At 42.5% G+C, this 22045-nt stretch overlaps 1 protein-coding gene across 8 annotated transcripts in view; it reads left to right on the top strand.

Moving 5' to 3' along the window:
- Positions 1 to 22045, top strand: part of LOC115139611 (unconventional myosin-VI-like) — a 78063-nt gene that overhangs the window by 5778 nt on the left and 50240 nt on the right. For all 8 annotated transcript variants that reach the window (XM_029677200.2, XM_029677198.2, XM_065026456.1 and 5 more), the window contains exons 2-11: positions 1480 to 1549; positions 1833 to 1906; positions 4746 to 4875; positions 5895 to 6000; positions 6217 to 6272; positions 6360 to 6457; positions 6589 to 6753; positions 12651 to 12731; positions 15501 to 15681; positions 18494 to 18638. In XM_029677200.2, coding sequence (XP_029533060.1) covers positions 1480 to 1549; positions 1833 to 1906; positions 4746 to 4875; positions 5895 to 6000; positions 6217 to 6272; positions 6360 to 6457; positions 6589 to 6753; positions 12651 to 12731; positions 15501 to 15681; positions 18494 to 18638 — 1106 coding nt within the window. The remainder of the gene's footprint in view (positions 1 to 1479; positions 1550 to 1832; positions 1907 to 4745; positions 4876 to 5894; positions 6001 to 6216; positions 6273 to 6359; positions 6458 to 6588; positions 6754 to 12650; positions 12732 to 15500; positions 15682 to 18493; positions 18639 to 22045) is intronic.

The following is a 22045-nucleotide window of genomic DNA, read 5'->3' as shown; positions in this document are numbered from 1 at the left end:
GAATGGCACTCTATCCCCTACATAGTGTCCAGAGCGCTGGTCAAAAGAAGTGCACTATGTAGGGAACAGGGTGCCATTTGGGACGCAATGCTATGTCTGGCTTGGCCTAGCTAGCTACACACATTGCAACCCGCCTGACCCGCCTAAGGTCACCCCACATATGTTCCCCAAATGAACTTCTAAAATATTTGTTAAACATGTACATTTTTTTTCCCCCTGGTGAAGAAATGTTTTTGCTACGTGTGGAATGGACAAGGTAAAATTGCAGAAGGCTTTTAGCTGGTGCTGTGTTGGGGGCAGGCCAGGAGAATGTAGCTTTCAAACTCCAGGCTGCATTCTGCCTTCTCCCTACAGTTTTTACCAGTTAACTCAGCGTCGGGATTGTAGTTCACATGCGCTTTAATGTTTAGAAACGTCAATAATAATCACTTGCGATACGGCTTTCGAAAACAACATATGGCACTTATCTGCGAGAAAGAACCCTTCAAATAATAAATATACACTTTTACTGTAGAAGTTATGCACAGATCCATAAGGGTGTGTGTCCATCACTTAATAAGTTGCATGGACTCTGTGCAGTAATGGTGTTTAACATGATTTTTGAATCACTGCCTCCTCTCTACCCCACACATACAATTCTCTGTAAGGTCCCTTAGTCGGGCAGTGGATTTGAAATATAGATTTAACCACGAAGACCAGGGAGTTTTTCCAATGCCTCGCGAAGAAGGGAACCTATTGGTAGATTGAGTAAGGAAACGCATCAACTACGCTGAACTGCTAGTGCGCTCTCACATATGGAGTCACGCAATTGCAGTGTGCTTTTGATTCTGAAATAACCCATAGTACTCGCCAGATGTGTTTACCTTAAAAGCACATGCTATGAGTTAAACACACCAACCTCACATCTCAAGCCCTGCCTATGGGAACATGTAGCTAGCCGTATTGTTTGTCCTGGGCCATGCATGTGTACTGATAATGCATGGTGGCTGTGCTCTGCAGTGGAGGTGCTGACCGACAACCATGGGCCTGAATAGGGGAGGGGCTGCGCCTCACTAGTTACTCCCAGATCCTGTTTCTGCCCTCTCCAAATAATTCATTATTCATTGTCCCTTGACGTGTCTCTCACTGCTACATACACCAGGGCTTTTTGAAGCAATGACGTTCTGAACACTCAGTATTTTTGAGTGGCCGTTGGGGAAACTTGGGGATTGCCGAAAGAGCACGTTAACAGACTTGGAGAAGGTTACTGACTTGTATTTTTTAAAAGCAGGCACATTGATCGGAGTCAAAGTAGACTTGATGGGTTTATTTACTTGTGTGTGTGTGTGTCTCTCCTTTGTGCGTTATTTGGTATTTTAGGCCACATACTTTTATTTATGTACTTCGTTGAACTACTCTTCAACTTTAATGCATTGGAAAGAGAACTGCTTCAATTGAACCGATTTTCAATCCTGTTTCACGTCCATCTTGTTTTGACAGAGCTTTACGGCCCAGATCAACCAAGTGTTCCCAGCTGAGGATGATGTCAACAAGCATGTGGAAGACAACTGTGAGTTTATAGCACAAACACTGCTATTGTTTTACAAGAAGTCTGCCGTCTCCAGCACAAGGTTTTATGTTTCTTACCATCACATAAAGTTGCCCTAATGGGCACCTAAGTGGTTTTGCAGCACTATATGAAGTAATGAACTCAATTTACAACCCTGAAACTGTTACCCCCCCCACACACAAAAAATCCACTGAAGATTTAGGAATGCCATTTTGTGACATTGTGTTTTCAATTTTGATCCATCCTCTTTGTGACAGCTTGTGATTTACTGTTGTTTTTTCAGGTTCTTTGATGTACTTGAATGAAGCCACTCTATTGAACAACATCCGCGTGCGGTATAGTAAAGACAAAATTTATGTAAGTACTTTTATAACAGACCTAACCTGTATTTACGCTGCCGTTCAAAAGTTTTGGGTCCGGTGCACAACTGAGCAAGAGGACAAGTACATTAGTGTCTAGTTGGAGAAACAGACGCCTCACAAGTCAACTGGCAGCTTCATTCAATTGTACCTGCAAAACACCAGTCTCGGCGTCAACAGTGAAGAGGCGACTCCGGGATGCTGGCCTTCTAGGCAGAGTTTCAAAGAAAAAGCCGTGTCTGACTGGCCAATAAAAATAAAATATTAAGGTCAATGGTCAAACGAACAAAAACTGGACAGAGGAACTGCAAAAGGGTTTTCTGATCAATTAGACTTTTTAAAATGATGAACTTGGATTTGCTAACAACGTGCCATTGGAACACAGGAGTGATTTTACATTTTACATTTAAGTCATTTAGCAGACGCTCTTATCCAGAGCGACTTACAAATTGGTGCATTCACCTTAAGACATCCAGTGGAACAGCCACTTTACAATAGTGCATCTAAATATTTTAAGGGGGGTGAGAAGGATTACTTTATCCTATCCTAGGTATTCCTGAAAGAGGTGGGGTTTCAAGTGTCTCCGGAAGGTGGTGATTGACTCCGCTGTCCTGGCGTCGTGAGGGAGTTTGTTCCACCATTGGGGGGCCAGAGCAGCGAACAGTTTTGACTGGGCTGCGCGGGAACTGTACTTCCTCAGTGGTAGGGAGGCGAGCAGGCCAGAGGTGGATGAACGCAGTGCCCTTGTTTGGGTGTAGGGCCTGATCAGAGCCTGGAGGTACTGAGGTGCCGTTCCCCTCACAGCTCTGTAGGCAAGCACCATGGTCTTGTAGCGGATGCGAGCTTCAACTGGAAGCCAGTGGAGAGAGCGGAGGAGCGGGGTGACGTGAGAGAACTTGGGAAGGTTGAACACCAGACGGGCTGCGGCGTTCTGGATTGATGATGAGTGATGTTTGCTGAAAATGGGCCTCTGTACGCCTATGTAGATATTCCATTAAAAATCAGCCGTTTCCAGCTACAATAATCATTTACAACATTAACAATGTCTACACTGTATTTCTGATCAATTTGATGTTCTTTGAAATGAACACACTTTTTTGGGGTTTTTATTTCAAAAACAAGGACATTTCGAAGTGACCCAAACCTTTTGAACGGTAGTGTGCATCTTGCTGTCTTCCCCATCAGTCCTGTTCCAACAGGTTGAACCAGTAGTGGCAAGGCCGATCGAACACTCTCCTTATCATGTTAAAGCCCTGTCGCCTCAGCCACTTCTGTCTCTCTACGCCTGCTGTACTTTACTGCATGTGTGTGTTGTGGTGTGTTCCCTCCCCGATGGACGGTGTGACGGCCTTATCATTGTCACTCTGGGCTGCATGTCCGGTGGCTGATGGGAGCGAGGGCCGCTACATTGACGCGCGCACACACACCGTTATAGCGCGTGTCACTGTAACTACCCTCCCACCCAGCAGCCACCTGACAGGCAGCCCAGAGTGACAACGACAAGGCCTTCGCACCGTCCTTCAGGGAGGGGACAGAACACATATACACACACACAGACACAGCTAGCTCTTGTCATCGGTCTCCCTGCTGGCCCCTGTCTACCCCTTTTGTAATTGGCCAGAGAGCAGAGCGCTATCCTGTTCCCCACTGAACTTAATTAGGTCCTCTGAGGTGACAGCCAGGCAGGCAGGCAGGGGGACATGGATGCCAGCTGGTGGGGAGAGGAGAGTCATGGGACACTTGTCTTCCAACGGGTGGCATTTAGTGGCTGCAATGAGAAACTGCCTTGCCGTGTTCTATGGAAGTGTTTGGCTGATATGCAGTGAGACAATTCCTTTTAGCAGTGATGTGACTCATGTTTTGTTAGGTACTTGAGGAAAAGCTGGGTGTTGTATCAGAAGTGTTTACCCCAGAAGCATTTGTGTGTATATCAAGTGTATTGAGCATTTAACTGAAATGTTGGTAATTTCTTTGCTTTTTAAACAACTAATTTGCTGACATCAGTTAAATTATTTGAATTCCATGTTCCTTTTTTTCCTGTGGGCTCAATGCGCAGTTTCTCTAGAGAGAAATCTGATGAAGCCTGAACTGTGCGACGTAGTCGGGAGTTGTGGTTTCCAACATGGCAGAAATAATATTAACTACAATGACATAATCCATTGCATGCCTACGTGTCCGGTCTGTGTGGGGCAGACATGGAGAGGGAGAAAAGAGACAGAACGTGCTGTTGCTTTGCTTGGTATCTCTACCTGAAAATACATGATTTAAGTGATTTGATAGTTTGTATTCAGTAGTCAGTATGCCTTATGTTGAAGAACTACTAACATTATAGAGATGAGATGCTGACAGAATGAAAAGTCATAAAACAAAATAAAGTCATAAAAAGAAAATATAGTTAAGTAATGTGAATAAATGATGGTTAATAAGTGCCGTTCTGGGCAGTCACTACCATCATGGGGCGGCACGGTAGCCTAGTGGTTAGAGCATTGGACTAGTAAGGTTCAAAGCAAGTTCAAATCCCCGAGCTGACAAGGTACAAAATCTGTCGTTCTGGCCTTGAACATGCAGTTAACCCACTGTTCCTAGGCCGTCATTGAAAATAAGAATTTGTTCTTAACTGACTTGCCTAGTAAAATAAAAAATAAATAAAATGATTAATTGTTTTATTCTGTTACATCATTCAACCCACAATGTATGGTGCATTATATTGTTTTAAAAAATGCACTGAACTGAACTCAAAAATCACTAATCGCTCAGCACTAGTACTGTATCTTGCTTAACTACCTTCTGTGCTAGAGTATTTCTGACTTCAGGTTTCCCTTTGTTTTTTCTCCCAGACGTTTGTAGCCAATATCCTGATTGCAGTGAACCCGTATGTTGACCTCCCAAAGCTCTACGCTCCAGAGACCATTAAACAGTACCATGGGAGGTCCCTGGGTACCCTGCCGCCCCACGTCTACGCTATCGGTGAGTACTAGGGAGGAAGGAACACACAGGCTGCATTCCAAATGGAACTCTCTTCCCTATATAGTGCACTACTTTGACCAGGACCCATTGGGATCTAGTCAAAAGCAGTGCGCTATGTAGGGAATAGGGTGCCATTTTGGGATGCAGGCACACAGCTGTCTCTGTGCCACTGTTGGGCTGACAATGCATTACACTTTCACATTTGTCCACTGGAGGGCAGTCTATAGTAATTTTCACAGTACACTTATGCTCTGTCAAATCAAATTTTATTGGTCACATACACATTTAGCAGATGTTATTGCGGTCATAGTGAAATGCTTGTGTTCCTAGCTCCAACGGTGCAGTTATCTAACAAATCACAATACACATCTAAAAGTAAAATAATAGAATTCAGAAATACATAAATATTAGGATGAGCAATGTTTAAGTGGCATTTACTAAAGTTGAATAGAATACAGTATGTGAACATTATTAAAGTGACTAGTGTTCCATTATTAAAGTAACCAGTGATTCCATGTCTATGTATATAGGGCAGCAGCCTCTAAGGTGCAGGATTGAGTAACCGGGTGGTAGCAGGCTAGTGATGGCTATTTAAGTCTGATGTCCTTGAGATAGAAGCTGTTTTTCAGTCCCAGCTTTGATGCACCTGTACTGACCTCTCCTTCTGGATGATAGTGTGGGGGGCAGGACGTGGCTCGGGTGGTTTGATGTCCTTGTTCCTGTGTCTTGGCATATTTTCAGTGTGATTTTGCGACCTATTTCCAGTTGACATTCAATGTACAGTTTGACTTTGCTAATGCAACCATCCATCTTGAGGATCCCATTTGGATGATTGTGTGTGTGTGTGTGTTACTGATGTATTTCTAAATGATTAGTGTTTACAAGGAGCATTCATTGTACCTTCTGCATGGCTATTGCAACCGTAGACTTCATTTATGATCCCATTGAGATACTTTTTTGTGTCACTGAGGTAAAGGAGAGTGTAAATAAACTGTCTAATGGCTGGATGTCTCTGTCAGCTGACAAGGCCTATAGGGACATGAGGGTGCTGAAGATGAGCCAGTCCATCATCGTGTCTGGGGAATCTGGTGCCGGAAAGACTGAAAACACCAAGTTTGTCCTTCGGTAAAGTCATGACGTTCTCTGCATCGTCAACAGACCGGTTGTGTCCCAAATGGCACCCTATTCCTCATGTAGTATACTATATACTATATAGGGGAGTAGGGTGCTATTTGGGATGTACCCCAGTCTGATCTGGCAGGCTGTTTCTATTGGTTCGTGTAAGGAAGTGCAGTCAGAATATTCACATTAACTCTGACATGCTTTTTTTCTGCCCTGTAGATACTTAACAATGTCCTATGGAACAGGTCAAGATATTGATGAGAGAATAGTTGAAGGTACATAAAAATCTCACTTCCCAGCAGCATGACTTAATACCACACTGTATGGATTTGTGTTTTGATTTCTTTTTATCAATCCCACAGCCAATCCCCTGCTGGAGGCTTTTGGGAATGCTAAAACTGTCAGGAATAATAACAGTAGTCGCTTTGGGAAGTTTGTAGAGATCCACTTCAACGAAAAGGTACAGCAGCAGCACTGTCAACAGACAACACCATGATAAGTGTTTTAAATACTATTTGAAATTGTTAAAATACTTTTGAGCGTTTGCTTTGGCTACGTCTGCTGCTAATTGAACCGGTGTTGTCTGATCAGAATACTGTGGTGGGAGGCTTTGTGTCCCACTACCTACTGGAGAAGTCCAGGATCTGCCAGCAGAGCCAGGAAGAGAGGAACTATCACATCTTCTACCGGCTGTGTGCCGGAGCCTCAGAGGACATCAGGACCAAGTTCCATCTGGAATCCCCAGATGCCTTCAGGGTAAGTGGGGCCTATCGGCCAGGCCTAAAACTCACTCACCTTTTGCTAGCTCCTTGGAGCCATGTGCGCTCAAGAAGATCAACCTGAGTAAGGCGCTCCGCAGAATCGCTGATCTACAAATCATCTTGCATCTCAAATAACGAGTCGTCGTGCGATTGAGATTCGTGAACCGGCGCAGCTCCTTGCTAAGGGCGATCCCCTCAAACACACTACTTGACCCTCGTATCAGTGTGAGGACTCAGCTCCTCCACCTCAAGCAGTCAGCTCAACAGCTCCTCGTTAATATTAAGGAAACTCACTCGTTTTGGTGTTTAGGATTGACATTTTCATAGCATCATTTTATGTTCAGTCACGATACTTGTTTGGATTCATTTTTATTGTTGCGCCGTACCTCTGAGCCCACTAGATGGCAGTCTCAGCCATCCTTCAAGAAGGGCTTATTTTCCTTGCCATAAACTTCACAAATATAACAATCAATTTCATTGCGCTTTAATTAAACGAAAACCAATTCTGTTTATAGTCAGTTGTCAGATTATTTGAGAAGTTGTACAAACTCTCTTCCTGCCTTGTCCATTATCGTTCATCCTTTATTAAAATTCCCTGTCTGGTTCCCCTCCGACTCAGTGTTATCGACACCCAATTCTGCTGTTATTAGCTGAAAGTTGTTTAGAGAAGTTGTGCTTACATTTCTGCCATTTCTGTCCGTCATTGGTCTAAAGATCCCTGTCAGGGGGATGAGATTCTTTTAAGACACCCAATTATGTTGTAGTTAACTGGCAGGTTTTTAAGGAAGTTGTACAAATTCCCCTCCTGCTTTGTCCAATATTGGTCCCCTCTTTTAAAGTTCCCCGCCAGGGCTCTTTAGGCTTTTCTGTTCTGAGGACCATCAAATTGCGATCAACTGCCACATTTCTTAAAATTGACCAATATATTTTATCAGGGAATGTAATAGATTAAACGCATTATTTTATTTAAAAAAAATATTATTATAAACAATTGTCATTGTAGAAATGAATGTAAAATTGCAGAATAGCATTAATATTCCAAAATAATGGTGAACTACCTGCACGCCCCTGCAGACCACCAGTAGTTGATCAGGAAGATGAAGTGCTTTGACTCCAGCTCCTGACAGGAACAGCATCCACTATAATGGAGATGGTCAAACTGAGGGATGCAGTGAAATCTTAACTTGGACATTACTATTGACCGTTAGAAAATATATGGAATTATCAGCACCCAGACAACCCATGTGCTCTCTGTTTCACATCCAGTGCAGATTAGCATCGCATGGAATTGAAACCGAGTTTGAGCAGCTAGACAGGAAGGAAGATGCAGGGAAAATAAGGGATTTCAGTACCTTCAACATCACTTGCTGCAGACACATAATTTCAGCGTGGCTCCACAGGTAGCCTACATCTCCCCTCTCTTCAGTTGGGCATCACTTTAATGTCTGAATTTTCTTCAGCCTCCTCTCATTTGTCATTTTAAGTACTGCCATAGTTTCCCTGTATTGCTGTGATTTATCTCCCCTGCGAAGCATTCTGGGCAGTAAGCCAGGTACTTCTGCTCGACCGTGGTCCCTTGCTTCCTCCAAATAGTCTTATCTGTCCTACCATTTTTCTGATGATCTGGAAACGGAAAATGACATTTTGTGTATTGATCACAACAATTACTTTTGTGCACAGCAGAGACCCAGTGGTGTTAGCAGCAGGGCTGTGTGGAGCTTTGTAAGATGTCTGGTATGTTCTATAGCCTTGTGTTGTGTTACTGAATATGCCCTGTCTGGAGTATAGAACACAGGGCTGGGAAGAGAAGGAGAGCGACATGTACAATCCTCCTCAAGGCCTATCTCTGTAATTAAAGTCTTTGTTCCGTTCCATCTGGCCAGCTGAAAATGACTCGTCTCCTACAAAACAAGATAAGCAACCGGGTTCTGTTTTGTTCTTCTCTCCTACCCACCTGGGACATTGTCGTCGCGCTCATCAGGCCCGTATCTCTAGTGACAGACAGGAAGGGAGCAAGCGACTGAGAAGTCATTAAAAGTCTCACAAAGGCAATTACGGAGAGGAATAACGTATTTTGTGCCAAATACACTCTTTGCCATGAACAAATGGTGAATGATCAAGACCCAAGTAAACAGCAAATCCGCTCACAACGAAGTGTAATCCATCATGTGGAATGCCTGTGCAGGCCACACAGACTTACATGGAAATAGAGACCGTGATGTGGAAATACAATCGCTACGTTTTGTTGCCTTCACATGAACCCTCAAAAGGGAATATATTAGATTTTTTTTTTTTTGTCCTACTCCACATTTTCAAATTTGAGCTACAATTATCGAAACGTTTCCAATTAAATAAAAAAACAAATGTAGTTATTGCTCAACGCTTCACTCACCAGAGTTAATGCTTGGTGGAAGCACCTTTCGTAACCATTACAGCTGTAATCGCTTTTTTTTTTGATGAACTTCTACTAACTTTGCACAACTCTCAGGGCAGCATTTATCCATAGTTTTTGTCAAAATTGCTCAAGGTCAATCAATTTGGCTGAGTCATTGATGGACAGCAATATTCAAAACTTTTTTAAAGTCTGTTCTGAGGCAGGACCACTCGGACTCTCAACACCTCATGGAAAGCCATTCTTGTGTGTCTTTGACATAGAGTACCAGTCAAAGGTTTGGACACCGCTACTCATTAGTTTTTTTGGTTTTTTAACTATTTTCTACATTGTAGAATAATGGTAAAGAAATCAAAACTATGAAATAACACATGGAATTATGTAGTATCCAAAAAAGTGTTATAAAATATATTTTGATTTGTTTATTATCTAAATCCTTCAAAGTAGCCACCCTTTTCCATGATGACAGCTTTGCACACTCCTGGCACTCTCCCAACCAGCTTCATGAGGTAGTCACCTGAAATGCATTTTGATTAACAAGTGTGCCTTGTTAAAATAATTTATGGAATATCTTTCCTTAATGTGTTTGAGCCAATCAGTTGTGTTGTGACAAGGTAGGGGTGGTATACAGAATATAGCCCTATTTGGTAAAAGACCAAGTCCGTATTACGGAATTAACAGCTCAAATAAGTAAAGGCAAATGACAGTCCATCATTACTTTAAGACATGAAGGTCACGCGATACAGAAAATATCAAGAACTTTTAACATTTCTTCAAGTGCAGTCATAAACACCATCAAGCGCTATGTTGAAACTGGCTCTGAGGATCGCCACAGGAAAGGAAGACCCAGAGTTACCTCTGCTGCAGAGGATAAGTTCATTAGTCACCAATCTCAGAAATTTCAGGCCAAATAAAAGCTTCACAGGGTTCAAGTAAGAGACATCTCAACATCGACTGTTACGAGGAGACTGTGTCAATCAGGCCTTGGTGGTTGCTGCAAAGAAACCACTACTAAAGGACACCGAAAATAATAACAGACTTGCTTGGGCCGAGAAACACGAGCAATGGAGATTAGACCGGTGAAAATCTGTCCTTTGGTCTTAGTCCAAATGTTAGATTTTTGGTTCCAACCGCCGTGTCTTTGTGAGACGCAGAGTAGGTGAACAGATCTCCACATGTGTGGTTCCCACTGTGAAGCATGGAGGATGTGGTGTGGGGGTGCTCTGCTGGTGACAATGTCTGTGATTTATTTAGAATTCAAGGCACATTTAACCAGCATGGCTACTACAGCATTCTGCAGCGATACACAATCCCATCTGGTTTGGGCTTAGTGGGACCAACAGGACAATGACCCAACACCTCCAGGCTGTGTAAGGGCTATTTGCCCAAGGAGGAGAGCGATGGAGTGCTGCATCAGATGACCTGGCCTACACAATCACCCGACCTCAACCCAATTTGAGATGGTTTTGGATGAGTTGGACTGCAGAGTGAAGGAAAAGCAGCCAACAAGTGCTCAGCATATGTGGGAACTCCTTCAAGACTGTTGGAAAAACGTTCCATGTGAAGCTGGTTGAGAGAATACCGTGTGCAAAGCTGTCAAGGCAAAGGGTGGCTACTTTGAAGAATCTAAAATATAAAACATGTTTTTAATTTAACTTTTTTTTTTTGGTTACTACATGATTCCATATGTATTATTTCATTAATGAGTAGGTGTGTCAACTTTGGACTGGTACTGTGTGTAACTCTATCCCAGGGTTAGCTTTTCGGAAGACTAAGGCAGGTTTTCCTCAACTTTTTACCTGGGCTTTGCTCCTTTACATATTTTCTCCTGACAAATGTTCCATTCCTTGCCAGTGACAAGCATATGCATGACATGATGCTGCCACCACACTACTTGAAAATACAGAGTGTTTCACTCTGTTTTGTTGTACATGATTTGACCCAAGACTGTTGTTTTTAATGAAGTACATTTCTTTGCAGTATTACTTAACAGCCTTGTTGCAAACAGAATGGATGATTTGGAGCAGAGTGTTAAAACAAAACAAATACTTCATTATGGGTATGCCGATCTCCTGCAGGGACTGGGGAGTTTGTTAGGATAAAAGTAAACATGAAAGTAGCAAAGCCCAGACAAAACGTTAGAGGAAACCCTGCCTCAGTCTTCTGAAAACCTAAACCTGGGATCGAGTCCAATTTTTCAGCTGGACAATTACACACATTTTAATGCTAAAGACACACCAGACTGGCTTTCCAATATGTGTTGAGTTTTCCTGATTGGTCCTGTCTCAGGCCTGACTTATTTGTGCTTGAATTTCAGAGACAATGATTGAATGGTTCTGTCATCAATGACACCCAACCAAACTTACTGAGCTTGAGCAATTTTGACAAGAATGATGTATATATGTTGTACACAACCTACTCCACATTTAAAAAATGAAAAGTTTTTGGAATAAGAATCTTTGCACATCAGTAGGAACAAAAATCTAATTTTCAAATGTTTTAATGTCATTTTAAGGCGGCAAAATGTGAAGACTAAGGGGTGTATAGACTTTTACTAGGCACTGTATTACTTACCAATGGCTTTCAAAAGTCATAGTTTCCCATATTACTGCTAATGCATTGTGTTTGATGTGTTGACAAACCATCCTGTACCAAGGTTGATGGGATATTCAATAGATTTAGGGCCAGTTATAACTATATTGAACAAAAATATAAACGCGACATGTAAAGTGTTGGTCCAATGTTTCATGAGCTGAAATAAACGATCCCAGAAATGTTCCATACGCACAAAGATTTCTCTCAAATTGAGCGCATATGTGTTTACATCCCTGTTAGTGAGCTTTTCTCCTTTGCCAAGATAATCCATCCACCTGACGTGTGACATAAAAAAAAAACTGATTTAAACGGCATGATCATTACACAGGTGCACATTGTGCTGGGGCCAATAAATGGCCACTAAAATGTGCTGTTTTGTCACAACACCACAGATGTCTCAAGTTTTTTGAGGGAGCATGCAATTGGAATGTTAACTGCAGGAATGTTCACCAGAGCTGTTGCCAGATCATTTAATATTCATATCTCTACCATAAGCCACCTCCAGCGTCGTTTTAGAGAATTTGTCAGTACGTCCAACTGGCTTCACAACCGCAGATCACATGTAACCATGCCAGCCCAGGACCTCCACATCCGGCTTCTTTACTTGCGGGGTCGTCTGAGAGGGTGCTGAGGTGTGTTTCTGTCTGTAATATATCCCTTTGTAGGGGAAAAACTAATTCTGATTGGCTGGGCCTGGTTCCAAACTGGAACCCTCCAAGGCCCACCCATGGCTGGGCTGGGCCCCTGCCCAGTCGATTTAAATCCATAGAATAGGGCCTAATTTTATTTTAATTGACTGATTTCCTTATGAACTGTGACTCACTAAAATCTTTGAAATTGTTGTATATATATCATACGGCAGTATCTTGATCCATGCAATCTTCTGTTATATTTCTGTGTTGCAGTATTTGAACAGAGGATGCACTCGCTTCTTTGCAAACAAGGACACAGACAAACAGATCCTTCAGAACCGCAAGAGCCCAGAGGTACAGTGCATGTCTTAATCTCTTTCTCTCCTTCATGTACCTTCCATATTGATTGTCTTTAGCTACTCTGGGTATTCCCAGATATCTGGACAACCACAAAGGAAAATCATCACACTGATGCTTAGTTTTTGGCTGTCTAATGACAGATGGTTTGTCATCTCCAGAACGAACTGGAAATGCACTTGGGCACGACTGTCTGTGCTGGGAGAAAATAACAGAACGTACTCTTTCATCCCGATCTTGCTCGCTGAATCTGTCACAATGTCTTTTACCTTTTTACTAAACGACCTGCTCAGTCAAATAACGATCATTGTTCTTGGTCTGCGGATGCAATGATGTAGTGACTCTTTTTTTATTTATTTTTTTATTTTATTTAAATTGAATGACACTTAAATATATATTTTTTTTTACCAGTTTTAGAACTCCCATCAGTTGCCTACAAATTGTTTTATTTTCATTTAATCACTTTATCTGAGATGTGATGCAAACAATTTAATTAAGAAAGGAGCCAATGAGATGAGCACCCATTTGAATAGATGAAAGTACCGTATCAATGAGAATTCTTTATGCTCAGTCGAAATGAGTTCCTTGCTTTGCCTTCTCCCTTTGATTAATTATGCATAAGTTCTCCATTATTGCAACATCCCTTCAGGACTCACAAGTGTAATGAATTATTATTGTTATGAAATGCCCTGGACAACAGTATGCCTCTCTTACTCTCCCCTTGAGGGACATTGATGATTCATCCATTCTATGTAGTCAGGGACATCAGTGGGAGAAAATAGCGTGGCTGAGTGTGGACGTTTTCAATCCGATAATATCATGTTTTGAAATTGTGCTGCTGATGCCGTATGTTTTACTAGAGGTTATACTACCATGTAGGTTAAAACCATACAATTAGTATAACTTCCATTTTCTATAGTTAAAACTACACAGTAAGCAAACAAATGGAGTACTTTTTGGGCTGAGTTTTTCAGTGTCTGTTTTACCTAAGCAGATGGTTTTCAGATGACTCTTTTAGACGGGTAGGAACAGTATATGTAGGTGATACCTTTGGCCCCTTTTTAGGTTCACACCAGGAGAAGGCAGTCTCCAGAGAGGTGTGTAAGCTTGTTATATGATCATGGAGGATTGTACCTTTTTGATCACAGGAAGCACCTGTTCATGTTAAATGCTGGGTTTGGCCTATTAGAGAGAATCATGTTGTGACCGATGCTGAATAAGGCCTTTATGCTCATTGTCTGTGTTCCAAATGGCACCCTATTCACCGTGAGGCCTGGTCAAAAGTAGTGCACTAACCAGGGAATAGGGTGCTATTTGGGACGGACGCCTCATTTTATACTATGTTTACTGTCACTGTTGTTGATGAAGGTTGTATGTCTCTTTGCACTGCTTCTGCTCTATATAATACAGGATGATCAGGTGATTATAGATTTGGTGCTGTTAAAAGGATTATTTATTTTATATTTTATGATGTGAATTTTGGAGTTTTCTTTTTTGTGTCCGGGTTCACATTGGTGCTGAGTGTGGTGGATTCCTTGCATGCTTTCTAAGTGCATGATGAGATTTTTCTTTGGAGTGTAAGACTTGAGGTCAAAAGGACCACATATTTTGTGTCCAGCGTAAAGTTGGACCAGAATGTCAGAGTACAATGGGTTTTTTAATGGCGTAGTCGAGGACTACAGATGCAAAGTAGCTATTAGCGAAATCTGGTGGGACGCATCATTTGAGTGCTCTGAGATTTATTTTTTTGTTGTGCATCGTCCCTGCCAAATAAACCTAAATAAATAAACTGGCACTCGGGGCAATATTCTCTATTTGATATCCAAAAGTTACTGGAAAGTTTGGAGCCAAGAAACTTTTACTCGGTACATGAAATGCAGCCAAGCAGCTACTGTATAATTGTGCTTTTAATAAACTGCTTGGTTTCCATTATTGTAATGGCTTGTGTTTCATATCACCTTAGGCCATCAATTTTACTGTAGAGAAGAATAAACCGCTCTTACACACTCCTATCACTCCAATAACTTATGGTTGTTGTTTACAAGGCCATGTCTCCTCTGTACTGTTGTATGCAGAAACTTATTACTCATTGCCATAGAGTTCATTCATAAACCAGTGCAACCACCTTCAGTTACAGAATGTCAGTTTATTGCTTTCATGAAAAAAAATTCAAGAGTGTTAAGTTGAATGATGAGATGGATTCGTATGAGTGTCTCATTAGCCACAAACCCATTCAAATGTAAGTCTTTATAAAAAAACGGTTTTATATTCGGGAAGCCCAATTATCATGAAAGCCATTTATCTGCCATTCTAATCTGGTGTTTGAAGCTACTGTATGTTGTTATTGCAATGCCAGTATACCATTGTACTGTAACATTCTTCTTTGTGTTGCTGGTTTTCCAGGTGTGGGCTCTACCTTACTATCCTTGCTCCTCTTCCTACCGCAGCGAGTAGGAGATGTTATGTACTTTGTCTTCCATGCAGGTTTAATGTGCTAATTCCATTTTAAAAAATCAGCCCAATTATCTTAAAGTCCAATAGCATTGCCTCATCTCGGATCTAAACAAAAAGTCGTGCCAGTGAGGGAGATGGATGGTATTTTCTTATTACTTTATGGGGTAATATGTTTTGTGTGTCATTTTATTGACTTTGGGGCACACCATTAACATGGCTACAATGCAAGCCTTCAATCTTTGAGACAGTACCCCTTCTGTAAAGAGCTTGTGACCCTGGTCACTGAACCATCCTCTCCCCGTGGTTCCTCAGCACCTGAAAGCTGGGCCCCTGAAGGACCCTCTGCTGGATGACCAGGGGGACTTCAACAGGATGTGTGGGGCCATGAAGAAGATCGGCCTGGATGACACGGAAAAGCTGGACCTGTTCAGAGTGGTGGCCGGGGTTTTGCACTTAGGCAACATTGACTTTGAGGAGGCAGGGAGCACATCAGGTGAGCAGGGTGTCTGTCGGTCTTTGTCCGTCTCTTTGTCTGTCTGACTGTCCTTTTTCTCTCACACACTCTCACTTTGTCTCTCGCTCATTCACGGCTCACTATAGTTTCCACATCAGGTGAGCAGGGTCTCGGTCTCTCTCTCCCTCCCTCTCTTCCGCTCAGCGCTCATTATAGTTTCCACATGTGAGCCGGGTCTCGCGCTCGCTCTCACTGACTCCTCATTGTTTCAATTGTTCTTTTTGCATGCTTGTTTGCAAGCTTTCTTAACAGATGGCTGGCTTATAAGATGTCAGAGTATATCACCCCACTCACTTTGGTACACTAACCAACAACAAAGACACAGCTGTCTCTCTTTCAGTGCAGTGACAATATGAGTAAAGCACCAGGGCACAGGACAGGACGTCTAAGGGATGCTGAGGAAGTGGTAGCGTTTTGTCAGAGAGCTGGCAGATACCTTTTGCATTTTCCTCATTTGTGTGGTGTTGCCTCAATAAGTCATCTGTCTAGTCCAGGTATGGGACATTTTGATGGGGGGGTGGGACACAAAAAATCTGAACTCGTCATGAGGGGCCGCGACCAGAAAAACAAATCTTATTTTGTGTCCTTGTAGTAGGTGCGCCATTTTTCTGTTGTCCCCAGGAAACTCTGCTCTGTGATCAATTACTTTAATCTTCAGCTTTCTTCTAAAGGCCCATGTGGCCTCTTGTTGTAGTCTGAAATGTATTTTATTCACTATCAAAGAGCCACCGACACAAGGGCACTTGGGACTTGTCATTCTCCTCCCATGCATTTATTATTGATACAAAGCCATTGGATTAATTGATGAAATGTTTCACATGTCTCTTTGTGAGTGTCGCTCTTTGTAAGTCCCCAACGGTTATAATAATATCATACAGAATAATCTGATAGATTTTTATTATTGTTGTTAGGGCAAGTATATTCTTTCGTTTGGCAAGGCTGATTCATTACGATGTGAATGTCTTAGGCTCTCCTCCGCCCACTGACTTCAGATTACACAACATGCTGTTTCCGACGACCCAGAGGAAGGTCACACTTTCAGAATAGACCGTTCCTTTTGAACATCAGAGTGAAACTCGAACGTACTGCCTTTCAATTCTCTTTTTCCCCCTCTGTGAGAGTGAGAGCGGCACAGCATGGCAGCATTTAAAACGAGTAGTTTGTACTCAGCGGGAGTCTCCCGTGGCGCGTTTTTACAGTGACCTGAAGCAAAGAGTCCAGTCAGAGAAGATGATGATCATGAGGATGGGAACCGTCCCGCTGCTCCCTGACATATGAAACACAGGATATCCTGCCTCAGCTCCTTTTGAGAGAAGCGCATTCTGGTGTCGCACGGAAAACTGTCTCCCTTATCTCCCTTTTTCCATCGTCACCACCAAACTGTACCCCTCCTTCCAGTGTCACCCCAGCCAAACATCCCCCTTATCACCTCCTTCCTGTCACCCCTACAATTGTCCCCCTTCAACAGTTCCCATTATCCCCTCCTTTGTCTCCTCCCGAAACTGTTCTCCTTATCCTGTGTTGCCCTTGACCTAGCCATTTTAGCTCATTACTTTCCCACTCACCTGCTTATTGGCAATCTACAGACTGTATGCCAGATAATGTGATATAACCAAAGATTGTTGGGTGTCAGTTACAGGAAAGCCCCACACAAACCACGCCATATAATTTTTAAATAACCTGTTTTTTGGCTATTTTAATTTCTCGATTTGGACAAAAATAAAGTATCTTTTAGAAATGCCAGTTTCCAGTTGCATGTGGTTCTACAAAAAAAAACATACATTCTGAGAGATATTAATAAATCCATGTTTTGTTTCCATTGATGTGCCTGTAGATCTTTGTTTTGGTCGCACTGTGTCATCTTCTACACGTGGCCGCGTCGCATAGAAACGACTAGTACCTGCGAAGATGCTGGGAAATGTTAGATTTGGGAAGCTAAAATGGCGAGGAACCTCCTTGCTGGTTTTTGTAGAATCACCTGCAACTGGAAACGGTCATTTATAAGAGAATGAAGACAGTACCGCCAGGAAATGGTTAGCTGAAAAATCTATGGAGGCGGTTTGTACGGGGCTTTCCTATAATGTCCAGAAAATGGACACCAAAAACATTGTGGTTATATCACGTTGGCGTAAAATCTGTAGCTACCTCTTGTCCAACCCTGGCACGGTTGGAGACTAATGAAATGCATAGCGTTAGGCAGTGATGGGGTGCTATGGTTCAGGAATAATGAAGCCTGTTTCATTATGAAATAGATTGGCGAAAAGGTTACGTCTGTGCTGATAAATCATGTGAGATTGTTTTGTTGGTTTTGTCCTAATACTATTGAGACCAGATTAGGGTGAAGCTGGATTGCTGTACGTAGCTAGTTCTTTTTTAACGCAATAGTCCCGCAGCTAGCAAGAGTATCAGACTTTGCTCGTGCTGTTTCCTTATTGACGGTCTGTCAGAATCAATGACTCTATGGCCGGAATGGATGTTATTAAGTATCGATATGGGCAGTATTGAACTGTAATCCATGTCATATGTCAACACTGTACTGTACAATATGTGCAATCAAATCCAAATCAAATGTATTTATATAGCCCTTCGTACATCAGCTGATATCTCAAAGTGCTGTACAGAAACCCAGCCTAAAACCCCAAACGGCAAGCAAATGCAGGTGTAGAATCACTTTATGCATCTTTACCCAGGTCCTAACCGCCAACATCATTCTACACGTCATCCTTACAACGTTGCTAACAACTTTTCTAGCTACTTACAACGTAACCACTCCGTATGTCTGGCCCACCAGGTGGCTGCACCATAAAGAACCAGTCGAGCCAGACTGTGGAGTACTGTGCTGAGCTGCTTGGTCTGGAAGAGTCGGACCTGCGAGTGAGCCTCACCTCCAGGGTCATGCTCACCACAGCAGGGGGCGCCAAAGGAACAGTTATCAAGTAAGTCACCATATAATGACTTTTTGAACATTATTATTATTATTATTACATACAGTACCCGTCAAAAGTTTGGACACACGTACTCATTCAAGGGTTTTCCTTTATTTTTTAAACTAATTTCTACATTGTGGAATAATAGTGAAGACATCAAAACTATGACATGGTCCTCGTGAGAGCCAGTTTCATCATAGCGCTTGATGGTTTTTGAGACTGCACTTAACTTTCAAAGTTCTCTGGATTGACCGACCTTCATGTCTTAAAGTAATGGACTGTCTTTTCTTTGCTTATTTCAGCTGTTCTTGCCATAATATGGACTTAGCCCTATTTGGTAAAAGACCATCTTCTGTATACCACCCCTACCTTGTCACAACACAACTGATTGTCTCAAACGCATCAAGAAATAAAGTAAAACAAATCCACAAATTAACTTTTAACAATGCACACCTTTTAATTTAAATGCATTCCAGGTGACTACCTCATGAAGCTGGTTGAGAGAATGCCAAGTCTGCAAAGCTGTCATCAAGGCAAATGGTGGCTACTTTGAAGATTCTAAAATAAATGTTGATTTAACACTCTTTTGGTTACCACCTGATTCCATATGTGTTATTTCATAGTTTTGATGTCTTCACTATTATTCTACAATGTAGAAAATTGAAAAGATAAAACCCTGTAATGAGTAGGTGTCCAAACATTTGACTGGTACTGTATAGCGCTATAGCATTTCTGTTTTAAGTCACTTCCTTCTCCTCAACGGCCTTGCATGGAGAGAGGACTGCGGGTGCATCTTAAATGGCACCCTATTCCCTATATGTTGCACTACTTTTGACCAGGACCTATAGGGTGTTTTTTGGGAACCATGCACTGCCTTTTATGAGAGAACAGGCAAAATAACAGGTAGCGCCTGTGTTCTTTAATTGCATGTGACATGTGTTTGAATTCCTAAACGTTCCCATGTAGGACAGTATGTGTGTCAATATGGTGATTCTAGCCTATATTTCTATTTGTATTGGAAAGCTTGTTTTTGTGCAGATGGTGTCGGGTCCACATGATTAGCACTCATGCTCTGTTAACAAATGCCTTACTGGTCACATGCCAGTTACCATAGGAACCAACAGATGCATGTGTGTGCGCATTTGTATTTGTGTGTGTGTGTGTGTGTGTGTGTGTGTGCTGCAGTTGTCACTAACAGTAGTGCTGTGCCTCTGAGTAAAAATAGGAACTAGCCACTATTGAATGAATACGGCCCTTCCCTAGTCCCTGTATGTGTCCTACATGGCACACTATTCCCTATATTCTGTAGTGCACTACTTTTGACCAGACCCCTATGAGTCCTGGCCAAAAGAAGTGCACTATATAGGGAATAATGAACCATTTGGGATGCATTCCTCGTTCTTGATCTATGGCAAGGCCCTGAGTGCATTTAGCCGTGGCCCAGCCTGTCTTATGCCTGACAGTGATTGTTGTATGGGCAGCTTGGCGCTCCCTCAGCTCGCCAGCCTGAATGCCAAGCCAGTCGCTATGTGCAATTACCCTTATGTCCTCCCTCACTAATGTTTGTCTCATTTGTGGTGAGAGAGAGAGACACTTTACCACAGTAGTTAAGCTTTAACTGCTGCTTTATACGGGCCTGGCTGCGTCTTTGGGTGAGTCCTACTCTATTCCCTACATAGTGCACTATTTTTGACAAGGGCCCATATTGTTCTAGTGAAAAGAACAATGTGGGGGATCTGGTGCGATTTGGGACACAGCCTCTGAGGGCGTAATATTAAGCAATTAATTAGTGGTGTGCCGTGGTTTGTTTAATTTCTGTTTAATTAATAGCAGCAATCGCAATGTGTGAGTACAGTTACATTAAGTGACTTATAAAGGGTGGGTAAGGATTTCAACCGGCTCTCTCGGTCTGTGGCTCCACCACTAAGCGGCCTATTTTTATAACTTATGTAAGGGGGAAAGCCGTAACTAAATGTTAGCCTGTTTAGGGACTAGCTTTTAAGGTGTTTATGTGCGAGGCAGAGTGTGAGGGGGGGGAGGGGGATGTTAATCGTGATGACCCCACCACGGTGGATTCACTGGCAATCTCGGCAAAGCCAGGTGGGGTCAGTCCACTCTCTCAACCTGCCCATATGCGCAGTGCAGTACCAGACTGATGAACGGTGATTTAAATAAGATGTGTGTCCCTCAACTTCCTGATAACATGCTGCCGGAGATACTTTTGTGGAGATCATTGAGCAAGGTGGATAACCTCGAGCTTCATAGGGAATACACACATCCCCCGCTACTGTTAGTATTCTGGCATTTCATACCTCTTGGTTTGTAAATGAGAGGCCAGGGCTTAACCCTGGTATTTAAATGTTTTAGCTGTGGACCGTTAGTTTCTCACTGGCTGGGAGAATATAAATGAAACATGGCTTGTGGTTGAGAGAGGGCGAGCGAGGGCCCAGGTGTACTGAGAGCTTAAGGGGGCAAAGGTGTAAGATGAGGTGGTGTGATGCTGGTATCATAATGGGGAGTTCTTGTCTTGTGGGATGTGTTAAATGGAGATCCACAGAGGGGATGAGATAATGGATAAGTCCTGCCCGAAGAGTGTGGGTGTGAGGGGTGAAGGTGTATGTGAGGAGAATCTCTAAATCAACTCTCACTTCAAGACATTAGAGGTGTCTTTTGGACATAGCAGTGCTCTAAGTACTTAATAGCTAAGTGCTACTTGTACAGCATTATCCTGGTTCTCTTCCGCCTGAAAGGAAAAACTTTAGAAGGCAAGTGTCACTTGCCACTTAATCACAATGATTCTTTTTGCGTCATGATTCATTTTACATCATCTTGATGTGACAAGTGACACTTTGCATCTTGAAGTCCAATAGCTTACACTTGACATGCAAAACATTGTGGACTAAATGAAGAAAAATACCAAAAGATAGTTTTTGAGTGGAGTTTTCCTTTTAAGTGCATGACAAAGAAGCGAAGGTGAAGCTTGACGAGAAACTTCAGTCCACGTGGTAGTCATGGTGTACATTTCACGCTCCGCTGCATTCATAGCCCTCTCTCGGTCTTCTCTGATTATTCAGCTGAGCACTTGACCGCAGTCCGAGCTCTGGGGACGTCGCAGTACCTTCACAGAGCTCTTTGACGCTTATACTTTCTCTCATTGTCATGGCTCTTTATCACACCACAATCACTCTTTCCCCAAGATGTCAATAACCCAATTATCTGTTTGGGAAACCAAGCAGACCCTCAGTATTTTTGCAGACCCACGGTGATGAATGCATAAGATTATTTAAACTGACTCTGCCTCTATGAATTGTTAGGCTATTGATTTCACCAACCGCCATTGCTCAAGTCTCGTGTATGGGTGTCGTTGCCTTAGCGCTATGTTTCTTTGCTGGTGACAAATCCAACATCCCCTTGTG

This window comes from Oncorhynchus nerka, linkage group LG13 (genome assembly GCF_034236695.1).
Source record: "Oncorhynchus nerka isolate Pitt River linkage group LG13, Oner_Uvic_2.0, whole genome shotgun sequence".
Taxonomy (NCBI): domain Eukaryota; kingdom Metazoa; phylum Chordata; class Actinopteri; order Salmoniformes; family Salmonidae; genus Oncorhynchus; species Oncorhynchus nerka.
The sequence above is the reverse complement of the archived record's forward strand: the minus strand, read 5'-3'. Positions and strand labels throughout refer to the sequence as shown.